At 43.4% G+C, this 15,653-nt stretch overlaps 2 protein-coding genes and 1 long non-coding RNA gene across 3 annotated transcripts in view; 2 read left to right on the top strand and 1 right to left on the bottom strand.

Moving 5' to 3' along the window:
• Window positions 1–1,292: 1,292 nt before the first annotated feature.
• On the top strand, window positions 1,293–5,143 carry ttc36 (tetratricopeptide repeat domain 36). Its single transcript, XM_061827196.1, has 3 exons — window positions 1,293–2,211; window positions 2,647–2,835; window positions 4,271–5,143. The coding sequence occupies exons 1-3, from the start codon at window positions 1,947–1,949 to the stop codon at window positions 4,540–4,542; spliced, it is 726 nt and encodes a 241-aa protein (XP_061683180.1). The 5' UTR covers window positions 1,293–1,946; the 3' UTR covers window positions 4,543–5,143.
• An 869-nt stretch (window positions 5,144–6,012) lies between these two features.
• On the bottom strand, window positions 6,013–13,992 carry LOC133504698 (F-box only protein 40). Its single transcript, XM_061827210.1, has 3 exons — window positions 13,862–13,992; window positions 11,231–12,989; window positions 6,013–6,313 (listed from the first exon to the last, which is right to left on the bottom strand). The coding sequence occupies exons 2-3, from the start codon at window positions 12,983–12,985 to the stop codon at window positions 6,146–6,148; spliced, it is 1,923 nt and encodes a 640-aa protein (XP_061683194.1). The 5' UTR covers window positions 12,986–12,989; window positions 13,862–13,992; the 3' UTR covers window positions 6,013–6,145.
• Window positions 6,309–15,653, top strand: part of LOC133504699 (uncharacterized) — a 43,958-nt gene continuing 34,613 nt past the window's right edge. Inside the window, exons 1-2 of the long non-coding RNA XR_009796058.1 lie at window positions 6,309–6,572; window positions 7,495–7,593. This is a non-coding gene — a long non-coding RNA (uncharacterized LOC133504699). The remainder of the gene's footprint in view (window positions 6,573–7,494; window positions 7,594–15,653) is intronic.

Genomic DNA, 15,653 nt, shown 5'->3' with positions numbered 1-15,653 from the left:
TGGACAATTGCTCGAGTACTCTTCCACATCGATGCATCATCATACCAGAATATTTGCAGGGCTACAAAAATACATATAAATACGATACTACACTATATTATACTATACTATATTATACAGGGAGTCCTCAGGTTAAAACGGTCTCACCTTAAGACGTTTGAACTTTACAAGGACCGTACCCCATCCGACATTTTGTCTAGCTAAGCTAATGTGCTAGGCTTTAGTCAGTTGACCATTGTGACAAATATTAAAGACAAAGTCCGTATTTTAGCGCATGTGAAGGGTTTCGTTCCTAAACAACGTTCTTTGATACTTGTGGAGATGGAGAGGCTACTTAAGATATGGCTTGAGGAGCAGATTTCTCCGCAATAGCTTAGCAAAACTTCCCGTTCTTCTCCTCTATCCACCTCTCCGCAGCCAAGGTAAGTACAGCATCTTATTTGTTTATTTCAATGTATTTTTTTTTCTATATAAAGTATTTTGACATAAATTATGACTTTAATGGTGAAATCCAATTTACAACGAAATTCAAGTTACATTACCAGCATAGGAACGGAACTCTTTCGTCACCCCAGGACTCCTATAGTGTAGTACAAACTTGTACTATACTCTACAATAGTATAGTATACTCCAAGAACAGCAGGACGTGGGTTGTTTTAAGGTGTTTGTGATTGAATTGAAAACATCGAGTATCCATGAACTCAACACGTTTACTGTGCCCAAAAAAAAGAAAAGAAAACGGTTTCATGTACACTTCATGAACACCGAGTGGAAGAGTGCGTGACAGAAATAAGAGGAGCACGGTCTCCCTCTAGTGGTAGATGAGGAAATGTCACATAATACACGTAAATGGATTATGGAATCATATAAAATGAAACATTTTTCTTTAAAGTAAATACTAATTGGACATATGAAATAAAATTCATTCTAAATCCTAAAATAAATTAATATAACGATATTACAATTAATGCAGGAGCGATTAAACTTGGAATTGATTTTGTCACATTTTATTGTGGTGTTGAAAAAAAAATCTGAATTGAGCAGATGCTATAGTCAATATGTCAAAAACAAAACTTAAATGTAGGAACATTTTACCATAATGTGTTTAACCTAATTTGGACAAACAATTCAGTTGAAATGTAAAAATAAAAAATAAACAGAGAATAAACAAATGTGAAATAAAGAGAATGTTGTGTAGTTAAAAATTCCTTTTCAAAAATAAAACGAAACTTTTAATTGACAATAAATAGTAGATTTGGGCGAAATACTGTAGGTTATAGAGAGTATATTTTCATAGCTTGAGATTTGAATGAAAGCTCTTACTCACTCAAAAAATAAAATACATCGAAATAATAAGTACCGGATTTGAGTCAACTTGTGAAGGTAAATCAATAATTTATACATCAAGATACTCAGTACACTTACCACTAGTGGAATGCGGGCTCCCTCTACTGGTATGTAAAAAAAAAATCATGTCCATCCATTCCTCCATTTTGTGAACCGCTTATCCTCACGATGGTCACGGGAGTGCTGGAGTTTATCCCAGCTATCTTCGGGGACGAGGCGGGGTACACCCTAAACTGTTTGCTAGCCAATTGCAGGGCACATAGAAACAAAACCAACACAATTTGGAGGGTTTCCTCCCACATCCCAAAAACATGCATTAATTGACGATTCTAAATTGCCCTTAGGTGTGAATGAGTAAGATATATGATTTAGGGTTAGGTAACGGCAGTCCTATGACCTTTGTGAGGATAAGTGTGTCATGAAAATGGATGGATGGCGTACTTGATGAAAAAATTGTCATACTGTAGGTACCTTTTTTTTTTTTAAATGATGCTTTCGTACTGATAGTGATTGTGATCCTGTGCATCGAGTGCAGTTGTTTTGCCGCTTTGAAAGGCACCACAGGATTGTGCAGTGGCCTTCTGGCTAATCACAGCCATATGTGCTCAAAGTCCACCTCCTCTCCCACCCCTTCCCCTCATTGGCTGGCGTCTACACCTTTTTTTTTTTTTTTTTTTTGCCCACTCTCCACTCCTGCTGTAAACGTCTCATCTTTGCATTTCTCAAGCTTTATTTTGGATGATTATTTTTTGCTCGCAATGGCGTCTGCGCATGACAGAGCAGTCCTGCAAGCCATCTTCAACCCCAACACTCCTTTTGGGGATGTCCCCGGGCTGGACCAGGAGCAGGAATTAACGGACGACGGTGAGCCTGGATGTCACACAGTGATGTTAACATTTTCTTTGAATCTAGGAGGGGGGGTTTAATGCTAGAACCAATTTTACATGCTCAAGTTTAGTCTTATATATTTGTTCAATAAAGTTTTATTTAACTTTTAAGTGCAATGCACTTGAGATTTTATCTTGAAGCACTGTTTGTTCACTAATGTAAGCACATTGTAAATCGAAGAACAGAGTTGATTTTGGTTTTTATGAACAATTAATAATTATTCTTTTTTTAATATTATTTTATTTTAATAATATATATTATAATCTTATAAAATATATATATATATATATATATATATATATATATATATTTTTTTTTTTTTTTAATTTTTTTTTTTTTTTAATTCCGGCATGACATGTGGGTGACATTTCAGAGTTTGTTTTCAACCAATTCATGTACTCCCCCTGCCAGACAGCCCCTTTGATGAGGACTCGCTGAGGCAAGCGAAGGACTTGGAGGCTCGCGGGGTCTCCGCAGCCGAGGTGGGAGATTTGGAGGGGGCCCTTGAACTCTTCAGCAAGGCTGTACAGGTTTTGCCCCACCGGGCGTCGGGCTACAACAACCGGGCACAGACCCTTCGACTGCAAGGAAACACAGAAGGTACCAAGTAATAATGACAACAAGTAGAAACCTCCTGTGGAAATTTTGTAGGGGACTTCTGTGTCTTGCAAGTCTGCAAGCTGGATAGCAAAATTTTGGGAGGCAGAGGAATGAGCTGAACAGTTTACAAGTTTGAATGGCTTCAATGATTTAAAAATAAAAAAAAGTGAAAATTAGAGGGAGAACTTTTATTTTGAAGCTTTTATTTTGAAAATATTGGAACTTCAGGAGGCGGCAGCAGTAGAGCGATGGCCTCAGAATTCTGACGACCGGGGTTCAAATTCTAGACCCGCCTATGTGAAGTGTGCATGATCTCCCCGTGCCTACGTGGGTTTCTCTGGGAAATCCGGTTTCCTCCCACATCCCAAAAACATGCAACATGAATTGGACACTCGAAATTGCCCCAAGCTGTGATTGTGAGTCACTTTCCGTGTGGCCCGAGATTGGCTGGCAACCAGTTCACGGTGTACCTCGCCTCCTGCTTGCTTGCTCCAGAAGTCCCGTGACCCTCGTGAGGATAAGCAGCTCAGAAGATGGATGGATGGAAATTCAGGAAATGCGAAAAGAATGGCTTGAATGAGTTGAACATTTAGAAGTGGGAAATGTTAAAACTGTCAACAAATGTGGTTATCGCAGCGTAATATTTGAAATTTTTATATTTGGGAGGGGCGGCACAGTGGGTCAGCTGGAAAGTGTTGGCCTCACCGTTCTGAGGTCCCGGGTTCAATCCCGGACCCGCCTGTGTGGAGTTTGCATGTTATCCCCATGCCTGCTTGGGTTTTCTTCAGGCACTCCGTTTTCCTCCCACATCCATCTATCCATCCATTTTCTCCACCGCTTATCCTCATGAGGGTCACGGGGAGTGGTGGAGCCCATCCCAGCTGTCACGGGGTAGGAGGCGGGGTCCACCCTGAACTGGTTGCCAGCCAATTGCAGGGCACATAGAGACAAACAGCCACTCTCCCAATCACACCTAGGAGCAATTTAGAGTGTCCAATGAATGTTGCATGTTTTGGGGATGTGGGAGGAAACCGGAGTGCCCGGAGGAAACCCTTGTAGGCACGGGGAGAACATGCAAACTCCACAAAGGCCTGTCCGGGATTGAATCCCAAAAACATGCAACATTAATTGGACACTCTAAATTGTCCCTTGGTGTGATCGTGAGTGCGGCTGTTTGTCTCCATGTGCTCTGCGATTGGCTGGAAACCAGTTCAGGGTGTACCTTGCCTCCAGCTCGTTGACAGCTGGGATAGGCTCCAGCCCTTCCGGTGGCCCTTGTGAGGATAAGCGGCCAAGAAAATGGATGGAAATTTGGGAGGTTAATTTGCAGTGAGAGGGTTCACGCTGCCTGATATCCTGGTGACTTACGCAAGTGGGCCGATTTAGCCAATTTGAACGCCTTCTTTCTCGTGATGGGATTTTACTCTGCTCTCAGGCGCTCTAGAGGACCTGGACCGAGCCATCTCCCTGAGCGGGGGCCGAGGTCGGACCGCCTGCCAGGCGCTGGTGCAGCGGGGCCTACTTCGCAGGCTCGGCGGTCGGGACGATGAGGCCCGGGCGGACTTCCAAGAGGCGGCGGCGCTCGGTAGCGAGTTCGGCCGTCGGCAGGCGGTGCTGCTGAATCCATACGCGGCGCTTTGCAACAAGATGCTGTGCGAGGTCATCGGCAAGCTGCGCAACCCCGACGTCGGCGAGCGCCCACTGTAGACGCAATTCATAAACCAGCTTTTTTTTTCATTTTAAAGGAGACATATTGTCAAAAATGCACTTCTTAATTATTAACTCAAACAACCAAGTTCTACATTTGAACTTTTTGTCACGCGTGTGTGTGGTTTGCTAAGAGCAAGATTTCAACACCTACACACGCCTCATGTTGGTACGGGCAGCATGGGATGAATTCCTGCTCAGTGATGGTGTTGGTATGTGCCCCGTGACTGACTGGCGACCAGTTCAGGGTGTAGTCCACCTTTCGCCCATTGTTAGCTGTGATAGGCTCCACTTCACTTGTTGACAATTATATTATCTTTAAGGCCAAAACTCATCTCCTCAGCGTTGACTCAAAGTGCACTTTTACTTTTCACCAGTAGGTGTAAGTACACGAGAGTGAGGCACAATCACCGAACATTGCATTAGGTACACTTGCGCAATCCAAAACTGGGCAGAAAAATGTTATTTCATCCATGCGTCCATCCTTTTCCCAAGGTGCTTATCCTCACAAGGGTCACAGGAGTGCCTGAGTCCATCACAATTATAAGCTACAAAATTTTTCAATAAAACAAACTTTGATCCGAAAGCAGTTTAATGTCATTTCAAACCTTTTACACATTGAAAGAGCTTAAACAGTAAAGATATATCACTTTAACGTACGTATTTTCTTGAGCGGTACTATATTTAATTTTTACACAGGGCTTTAAATGGATCTTGTTAAATATTAGTACAATTCCAAATAGTAAATAGCTGCAGATGGGGGAGCAACTGTAGTCCCCAACCTTTTTTGCACGGCGGGCCGGTTTAGAGTAGGCAAGGAGTGCACTTGTGTGTGTGTGTGTGTGTGTGGCACGATTGTCTTAAAAATCTATGAAAAATCCAACTCACCACAATGCATAGCCGTTATGCGTTATCCTCTCAAGTAATTGTGCCTCGTTGCTAGTTCATTTATTCTTCTTATTGTGGTCGCCGAAAGGAGGATGTTTTCAACCTTTTTTTTTTTTTTTTTTTTACTGCAGCCTCTCTGAAAAGTTTGGTGCCAATGTAAAGCCTCAGGACGTTATCAAAACAACGAGAGCTCAAATTACGTAGAAACGAATTAAAACACACAATTAAAATGGTCGCTCAGTTTTGCAAACGAACCTCTCACTTTAGAACTCTCGTTGTTTGACGTCATAAGTGTGCGGCTTGTGAATCACCTGCTGCGATGAACACATAACAGAGATATGAACCTTGGTACAGTATTTTTTTTTTTTCAAACGCATCTTTCTTTTTCCAAGCAATCTGTGACTCCCAGTTTGTCTCATCGTTGTCTTTCCAAAGAAACTATCTAGTGAACTGTTTCTGGACCGTTTTACGAAAAAGACGAGCCAAAGAGTCAAGCGCGGAATCTAGGCAAGGGCGGAAGTGGTTGTCTTTCAAAATAAGACACACGGAATTTTCTTTTTTTTTTTTTTTTAAGTCATTTATTATTCATTCTTTGCAGCCCGGTACAAAATGGTCTACGGACTGGTACCGGTCAGCAGCCTGCTGGTTGAGGACCTCTAAATTAGATAAGTTAACCATATGTATCTGGGGAATTGCAGTACAGTTCATAGTATATCTATTGTCTAGCCTCTTTGCTAACATCCCGCAGGCCCCTCAATGCCACAGGCTCGGTGTGGTCGTCTCTCAAGTAGAAGGGGCACGTTCGGAGGTGGTCCGCCATGGAGGGCGAGTCGGTGAAGCGCCATCGCTCCACTGGGCAAAACAGTGAGCTGAACTCCCAAACCTGTGGAGCACAGGACATGGGCAGTGTTGACGATTTCGTCACGTAAAAATAAATGGCTAGAGTACTCAGACAACATATTTCAGTGTGTGTGGGGGAAGACTAGTAGAAATAGAAGTGTTCATTTAAAAAAAAAAAAAAGTGTAGAATTTGTCCTTAAAACGGGAGGGGGTGACAACAACTGGGCAAGACCAGAAACAGAGGAAACTCTGAGGCATCAGGAGCAACGTGGAATTCGCAACATTTCTGCTCCACTGGATCTGTATGTTTATCACCTCCTTTTGCTTTTTAATTGATTCTACATTACCAAAACGATAAAAACCATATACTATAATACATTGCAACTGTGGCTAATTTCAGCTTGTTTACAGTGCTAATACTAGCATACTGTATTCCAAGTGGTATTTTGTTGAATCTGGACAGCATTTTTTTCCTGGCAATTAATCACAACCAGGCAGCACGGAGGGTCAGCTGGAAAGTGTTGCCCTCACAGTTCTGAGGTCCCAGGTTCAATAACGGACCCACCTGTGTGGAGTTTGCATGTTCTCCCCGTGCCTGCGTGGGTTTTCTCCGGGCACTCCGGTTTCCTCCCACATCCTCAAAAACATGCAACATTATTTGGACACTCTAAATTGCCCCGAGGTGTGATTGTGAGTACGGCTCCAGCACTCCCCGCGACCCTTGTGAGGATAAGTGGCTAAGAAAATGGACGGATATTTTAAACAACTATAATTTCATAAACACCATTATGAATGTCCATGTTTCAGAATGCAAAAGAATGAAGGGCAAACTTGGTAAAATGAGGCTCCATGAAAATTGTGCAGGGAGATTTAAAACAGCAAAGACCCTTGCACTCGGACGCAGGGAGCTTTTTTTGTTGTTGCATCATTTCAAAAACACAACAATTTACGACCTTCGTTCAGGAGCACGTCCTCAGCTGTTGCGCCCGTCTTGTTGTCAAAGTACTGTTTCCATGAACGATCACCTATTTGGCCTGCCGTCAGGCCATTCCGCGTCCTTTGTGTCGCACCACCAAATGCACGCTGCTTGTCTTGTGATCCTCGTCTGAACATAAATACATTGCCTTTGTCCTCGAGCTTTAAATTTCATAAAGGGACACGGGTTTAACGTCACCGTGTTTGTTAGAATGCAACAATTTGAAAATGTGGGCAAAAACCTTTCAGGTTACACCTTGGATTTTGCTACGGGGAACGATTGACGTCAGTGCAGATCATCAATCAGATGTAAGCGAGGCAAGCGTCAAAGGATGACTTCTGCAAAAGGTGAGACAACACGATCAATATAACTATGATCTCCAAGTACATGAGAAACCAATATTTCTGACCAGCACGATATGAGTTTGTGTAACCCGTGACACATGAGCAAAGCAAGCACCAAAGACTTCATTTGAAAGAACGTGAGGGAGGAAATAGAAAAGAAATAATAACTGTCATTAATTTTCAGAGTTTAAAGTTGTACTCAAGCATTTGATTTCTCCATCAACCGTACTTCATATAGAAATAGTGTTCCTTAGAGCAATGAATGGGTAATTCCACACAGGATTTGGGGAAGTTCCAAAAATTAGCCCACGGCTCAGACCGCGAGGCGCCCTCAGGACTCACAGGGTCAAGTCCTGATTATGTCACTTGAGCTGGACGTGTTGTTTTCAGCCCGTCTTATTTTGACAGCGTTTGTAACTAACATAATAAAGATCTGGAGGCTATTCAGCGATGTAGTGCAGAATGGCAATACCGCTGCGCAACAGCCAGTTGAAGAACCAGTCTTAGTGGTCGCAGAACCTTAAATGAAGACGTGGTATGCTCCAATTTGGTGAGAAAGGTCGTTGTCTGTTCTCAGTCCACAAAGCGAGGTCCAAAAGATGTGTTTGGGTGAGGTTGTTATGGAAAACAGAGATTGACCTGCAATTGTTGAAGGTCGATCCCAGAGCAGAGGAAGTGGGGGTGAGTCCCAATACTTTTGTGTATCAAGTCTATCACATGACGTTTCCGCAAATCTGAATCGTGACGTACTGAGGTCTATAATAGTGAACTGACGAAATCTTTCCAGCATAGTTTGTATTGTTGCAGAGGCGTGCTGAGCTTCTACTCGGTGTTTACAATGCAGCAGCTGTTTAAGATGGTTAACATTTTTCACTGACAGCTAACAAGACGAGACTAGACTAGACACCGAGCAAGGGAGCGACGCGGAGGTTTAGGCTCGACTCCATTGCGCTTTGATCACTGGAGTGGTTGGCATGTCTGCTGCCTCGCTGTCAGGAGAATTTGGGTTCGAATCTCAGTCTCATCTCAATCTCAATTGATATTTTTAAAAAGGTCAGGTGGGTTTGGTCTGTGGGGGGGGGACTAAACAAAATTGTATTATTTTTGATGTACTTAATTATAATCTATTCGTGTGATAGTTTATAATTTAAGAAAATGAATACAAAAAGTTAGCTGCAGGCGGCACGGTGGTTCAGCTAGTTGCGAGGTCCCGGGTTCAATCCCGGCCCCGCCTGTGAGGCGTTTGCATGTTCTCCCCGTGCCTGGGTGGGTTTCCTCTGGTCACTCCGGTTTCCTCCCACATCCCAAAAACAGGCAACATTAATTGGACACTCTAAATTGCCCCTGGGTGTGATTGTGAGTGCGACTGTTGTCTGTCTCTATGTGCCCTCCGATTGACTGGCAACCAGTTCAGGGTGTACAGCCCATCCTGCCCGATGACAGGTGGGATAGGCTCCAGCATTCCCCGTGACCCTCGTGAGGATAAGTGGCAAAGAAAATGGATGGATGGATGGATGGATGGATATTAGCTGCATATTTACAATTTTTCATGACACTATTTTCAAAATGATTATTTACAGTAAAGCATTTAAACCCTTATTAAAGTGTGTATATTTGTAAGAATACAATAAAATTTATTTCATTAATATAGCTTTTTTTTCCCGTAAAATTGATTACTTCTATTTTGCATGTATTTATCTCTTTAAATCATTTGGTTGATTGATTTAATATACATAATCAAACACAAATACAATATTGTCATACATTTATTCATACATTTTATTTTATTTTCATATATATTTGCTAAATAAGCCATGGTGGCGGAGCTGGAAAGTTTTGGCCTCACACTTTTGAGGTCGCGGGTTTAATCCTGGACCCGCCTTTGTGGAGTTTGCATGTTCTCCCCTGTCCGTTTTTTCCCACATCCCCAAAACATGCAACATAATTGGACACTCTAAATTGCCCCTAGGTGTGATTTTGAGTGTGGGTGTTCTGTTTCTATGTGCCCTGCAATTGGCTGGCAACCAGTTCAGGGTGTACCCCGCCTCCTGCCCGATGACAGGGTTAGCACTCCTGTGACCCTTGTAAGGATAAGCGGCTAAGAAAATGGATGGATAGATTTGCTAAATAATTTACAATAAAAAAAATCTAGTGAGGAAAAGAGGTACAGAAAGCGGATGTAAGGATATTTCAAAAAGATAATTACATTTTCAGAATCAGAATCAGATTCGATGGCCAAGTGTGTAACTACACACAAGGAATTTGTCTCTGGCAGTTGGTGCCACCCTGGTACAACATTTATGTTGAGTATTGAGTACTTTTTAACCATCCATCCATTTTCTTGGGCGCTTATCCTCACGAGGGTCGCAGGGAGTGCTGGAGCCTATCCCAGCTGTCAACGGGCAGGAGGCGGGGTACACCCTGAACTGGTTGGCAGCCAATCGCAGGGCACGTCGAGACAAACAGCCGCACGTCCAATCACACCTAAGGGCAATTTAGAGTGTCCAATTATTGTTGCACGTTTTTGGGATGTAGGAGGAAACCGGAGTGCCCGGAGAAAACCCAAACAGGCACGGGGAGAACATGGAAACTCAACACAGGCGGGGCCGGGATTGAACCAGGGACCTCGCAACTGTGAGGCCAACACTTTCCAGCTGAGTCACTGTGCCGCCGGAGTACTTTTTATTCTCAAAATAAACAAAACCACATTTAATTCTTCATTTCTTTTCTTTACCTTACCTCTGAATGACCTGACACAAACGTTTGCACAACCCTTGCTCTAAATTCTGTTTCATATGAAGGTTGGGTTGTATGTTCCTTGGTGCCCCATTGCCTGGTAACCAGTCCAAGTAGTACCCAGTTTCTCTCACCTAAAGTCAGCGGAATAGGATCCTCTTACCCACAACACTAATGAGGACAAGTGCTACATAAAGTGAATGCTATTTCGCTGGAGATGACACTTGCTTTCCGCGTAGTGGTTAGCAAGTCTTCCTCTCTGATCTCAAGTTGTGGGTTCAAATCTCGGATCAGGTGTTTGCATTTCAGCCCTCTGCCTAAATGGGTTTTCTTTGGGTACTGCTGCTTCGGCCCACATTCACACATTCCTCCCATGTTTGTCTTCTTTGTGTCCCGCAATCCGCCATATGTGGAATGTCATGTGACAAAACCCTGAAAACAGGATAGGCGACTTCCTGCTCATGCTGTGCTAACGAACATAGCTACGGTTTGAGTGCGTGAATGTTTAAAGCTGAACTTGCTAAAAAATAATAACATAGACATCTTTATGGTAAGTGTCTTTAGACAAAAGTTAAATAAATGTATTCACTTATTTATACAAATATGATGTATATACTTTGTAATGGCCCAGGGCCCTTGACCCGAGCTGAGAGAAGTGCTTCAAATCAGCGGAAGTCGGATGCAAATCCACTAGATGTTTCCAAATTCTCCTCCATATACCTCTTCTCACAAACACAATGAACATGTTTAAACCCTGTCAACTCTATTATTAGACTATAGTATCTTGGGACATGAATTATTCATCCTTAATTGTATTATTTGATATGAGTGTGGATGGGCGGCAGTTCACTTACAACTCTAATGAGGACAAGCACTACAGAATATGGACAAGAGCGATACTTGCTTTCTTACGACTCTTCCAGCCGCTCCCCCCATGGGAGTATGTCTTCTTCTCCCACTTGAGGGACACCATCCCTCGGGCTTGTAACAAAGTGGCGCACACTTCCCTCATGCGACACGACACCTGCGCCAACTGCGACAAGGTGAATGTGTCCAGGTATCTGGCGACGTGCTGGAGGATCTCCAGGGGCAGTCTGCTCAGAGGATCCGGGTAACGTGGGGCTTTGACATCTTGAAGAAGCTCCCAGGGGACATCTGGCCGAATGACCAGCTTGTCGACAACGTTGTGGTATTTGACCTCGGCTGCTTGACCGTCTGGGTGAATTCTAGTTTGTGTGAAAGTGCAGCCAAGGTATGCCAGGGGGCAACGTTGCAAGAACCAGCCACTGAGGCCGGCTTGGATGTCGGAATGGACGTTTCTGAAGTGCGAGGGGTATTCATCGCGGCGGAAGAAGAGGCCGCACTTGTAGCTGAAGGACGAGCTTGTCTTATTGTGTCGCCGAGTGACTGATTCGACGTCGGTGCGGACGTGCAGAAATTGCGGTTTGCTGGCAACGACGTCGGCGAGCGACGCCTCAGCCGCGAATGGCGCAGAATCAAAGTCGTACGTTTGTGTCCCAACGTTGACGTACAGCCCGTCTGTGCCGGTACTCTCCGAAATGAGATGGCCTTTGAATTCTTTCTCCAGACAGTACAGCAGTGTGGCGCCCACCTCATCGCACTTCGGGAGCTCCTCCGCAGAAGCGTTGAGGTCCACCGTGTCCACGCTCTGGTGCGCAACCTTAATCTTGCGACTGGGGTCTTTCAGGTGGTAGCGCTTAGCCCGATAGCTGCTGGGAATGTTGAATGAGCGGACGGACTTCACCTCGATGGGTTCCAGGCTTCCGTAAACGAAGTCCTTTTCTCTCGGGGTGCAGGCGGCGAGCTGTCCGAAGTTGATGAGCATGGCTCCGTTGTGCACCAGGTACATGTTGTACTCGGTAATGTTGGCCTCCTTGCCTAACCTCTCCAGGACACCGTCCTGCCACGGCGCCAGGCCAGATACCCCGTTCCCGCATGAGGAACTTGCCCCACTTGGATCGATTTTCATTCCGCTCTCTGTTTTTTTGGTGACATTCTTGCTGGTCTGCTCGCAACCACCCATCTCCTTCTTGAATATTTTCTCCCAGGAGCTGTAGTTCTGAAGACTTTCCATGTCTAACACATCCCTTACCACATCACTTGCTTCCTCTTCCTCTACCCTCATGCAGCCATTTTGTGTACATCCACCGGAGGCTAAACATGAATCTCCACTTGCGACCCCAACATCTAATTCCTCTGGATCTGTCAATGTCAATTCGGGGAAAATCGTCTTCATCTTGATAGACCTAAAGAGCAGCTCTTGATCCCTCAGCGCCAAGGCGACATCGAGGCTGCGCTCGCTTTGTTGGGACACGTTCCTGTAGAAAGTCAGGTCGTTGTCAGAAACGGGCCAGCGGTTCCACTCCTGTGAGCAGCTGACCACGCTGGCGGGGCACGCCTCCAAGTGGTGGGCCCGCCGATGGCGCGGCATGCTCAGCGGGCAACCGTAGTCGGCATTGATGCAGGTCACCGTTTCATTCGGGCACAGGAGGTGGTGCTCATCTTCCTTGCAAGCGTGCATGGAGGCGCCGCAGTCATTGGGGCATCGGACGACCACGCAGCCATTGGAGAGCTGCGGCGGCGCCTGGCAGTGGACGGCGTAACACTTTTCGCAGTGCTCGTGGTGGACCGCTGGCATTCTCCTGCATATAAAAGTGATTAGAATGGCCCATCATCTTTTTTTGTGTGTGTACGTGCTACATTACTGTAGTTAAATTGTTTTTTGTAACTTTAGTTGAGAATTTGTGTCTAACATTTTAATTTTACCCCCTCCAGTATGTCTGCTTGAAAACTGCTTTCTAATCCTTACTTAGCCAAAATAATTTTAGGTATTATGGGTAATCCATTGTCTTGTGGCGTACTACAAAACACCAGCTTTAGTGATGAACTATTTTGTTTAATGTGGGGGGAAAAAAAAACACTTGAAGGAAAGTAGTATGCATTTTTTTTTAGTTGTCATTCGCGAATATAACATTTTCTTGTTCGTCAATTCACAGCTTGAACTAACCCTCACCACAGAAAATTGATCAATGGATAGTTTGTTTTTGAATGGTTTCAAGACATATGATGACAGCTAACAATGAATTCTGGTGTGGACCAAACTGAAACAAAGCAAGAAAAACAGTTGACACTGTTACCGTGGAGCAATGTAATATTAAAAAAATTTGTGTAAAAATAAATCAATAACTCTACACGTTTGGATATTCAGTCAACTTTTTTTGAATGTATTTTTAGGGGTTGCAGCAAATAGAGCACACGACATAAAATATCTCTTTTAAAATGGTTGAGATGGACAAATCAGATTGTAGGATGCTTTATTCCTGGTTTTTCTTCCAAACAATAAAAATTACAAATGTTTTGCATTACAAAACTCTTGCTGCCAAAATTATTATTATTATTATTATTGTTGTTGAAAATGAATTGTGAATTAAAATAATATATGTCCCATCTTTTCTGTCAGAGGTCTAGCATGGAAAAACATTAACTGCAAGCGCGGTAACAGTCTACTTCTCACCTTTTGTTCCTGAGTTGGCGTCACCTCGCGTTGACTGACCTCTTGCACCGCGTCTGCTCTTTATAAATAGACTGGACTGGACCACAATAGGAGGGTTCGTACGGGGCGCCATTGTCACAGCTTTTCACGAGTGCCAAGGTCAAGTTACAGCCACCGCCCGCTCTCATTTGTGTGCGATAAGCCCTGCACTAAACACTTGGAACTACTGCTGGACTCGCGCGCTCTCTCTCTCTTTGAAAACAGTCACCGCTGTGGAATGTTTTTGATTTCAGTCTTGAGGGATTAAAACGACATCAAGACATTTTAAACTTAGATATCATGCTTTTTTTCCCCTTTATTTTCTCCAGAATTTAAATACCGTGCTCAGGTGTTTGAATAAAAGTTCGCAGACATTATGCGATCAGTAGTATACACAAATAGACAGAAAGTAAAGCAACACTAGGCACACTTTTGTCCTGCAGGGTCACAGTTCATTTTTAAATAGACAAATGAACCAGGTAATGTAGAGAGCAGAGCACAAGGAAAAAAATAGATATTTTAATAATAAAATACCATTCATTGTCATTAATAAATCATTTAATTCTAATTATTTTAAATGAAAATTAATGGAAAAAAATGTTATGCATCTGTACAATAATTGATATTGAAAGTATCGAAGAATTAAAATAATTACTTTTTACTTTTTTTAAATTAAAAAAACAGTACAGATTTTGAGCAGTATATAAAAAGAAGAAATAAAAATAAATTCCTCCCTTCTCAGTATTTATTTAGATTTTTAAAACAAAAACAAAATAAGGTTTGTTGTTTAAATACAGTATTTTGATAACACAATGTTCAAGTGGGGTACAATGTGTGTTCAAACTAAATAAATAAAATGTCTCTACTAAATGCACTTCTCTTTTGGCTTTAAATAAGGAATAAATAAATAAATGGGTAAAATATAGTAAGTTAAACAAAACTTGTACAACCACAGGGAATTAGCTCATGCATGTTCCCAACTTTTTCCACTAGGTGGGAGTGTCACACTTTTTCAAAGATCTTACTGGCCAGTAATAATGTTTTCAACAGCTTTCTTCCATCCATCCATTTTTTTAACCACTTATCCTCACAAGGGTTGTGGGAGTGCTGGAGCCTATCCCAGCTGTCAATGGGGAGGAGGCGGGGTACACCCTGAACTGGTCGCCAGCCAATTGCAGGGCACATGGAGACAGACAACAGTCACACTCACAATCACACCTCGTGGCAATTTAGAGTGTCCAATTAATGTTGCATGTTTTTGGAATGTGGGAGGAAACCGGAGTGAACAGAGAAAACATGCAAACTCCACACAGGCGGGGCCGGGCTTCAACCCAGGGCCTGAAAACTCTTAACACTTTACAGCTGAGCCGCCGTGCCCCCCACACTGGATGTATGGATACAAAATACATAAAATCTAAAGGCAAAACCTAAAATGTAAAAATAAATTAATGGGGAAAAGAATCTTCCTTATTCCTATTATGCTGGAGTAACAAGTGAAATCCCTTGCTGTGGCAACCGAGCCTTCGACTGGAACTACTAAACGGACGTCAAATGCACACTTGCAATGAAGTGAAGCCCATTTGTACGTCTGACATCCACAATGACCATCATGTTACTTGCTTCTACATTCGTATTCCCTGTTTTGGGGCTCCAAGGGGATGCATTGATGACACTGATTTGCATCGACTGCACTAACATCCATTCGCATGCGCGAGCCCCCCCACCCCCCCCCAACCAAATACACCGGAGAGCCACAATCTACAGTGTGCATCAT

Source organism: Syngnathoides biaculeatus, chromosome 8, assembly GCF_019802595.1.
Source record: "Syngnathoides biaculeatus isolate LvHL_M chromosome 8, ASM1980259v1, whole genome shotgun sequence".
Classification (NCBI taxonomy): domain Eukaryota; kingdom Metazoa; phylum Chordata; class Actinopteri; order Syngnathiformes; family Syngnathidae; genus Syngnathoides; species Syngnathoides biaculeatus.
The sequence above is the reverse complement of the archived record's forward strand: the minus strand, read 5'-3'. Positions and strand labels throughout refer to the sequence as shown.

Coding starts and splice junctions, on each gene's coding strand:
- ttc36 (XM_061827196.1), top strand. CDS start 1,947: ATGTGCTCAAAGTCCACCTCCTCTCCCACCCCTTCCCCTCATTGGCTG. Junction 2,212..2,646: donor GCAGGAATTAACGGACGACG/GTGAGCCTGGAT, acceptor TCCCCCTGCCAG/ACAGCCCCTTTGATGAGGAC. Junction 2,836..4,270: donor ACTGCAAGGAAACACAGAAG/GTACCAAGTAAT, acceptor CTCTGCTCTCAG/GCGCTCTAGAGGACCTGGAC.
- LOC133504698 (XM_061827210.1), bottom strand. CDS start 12,985: ATGCCAGCGGTCCACCACGAGCACTGCGAAAAGTGTTACGCCGTCCAC. Junction 6,314..11,230: donor GCTGGAAGAGTCGTAAGAAA/GCAAGTATCGCT, acceptor TGTGCTCCACAG/GTTTGGGAGTTCAGCTCACT.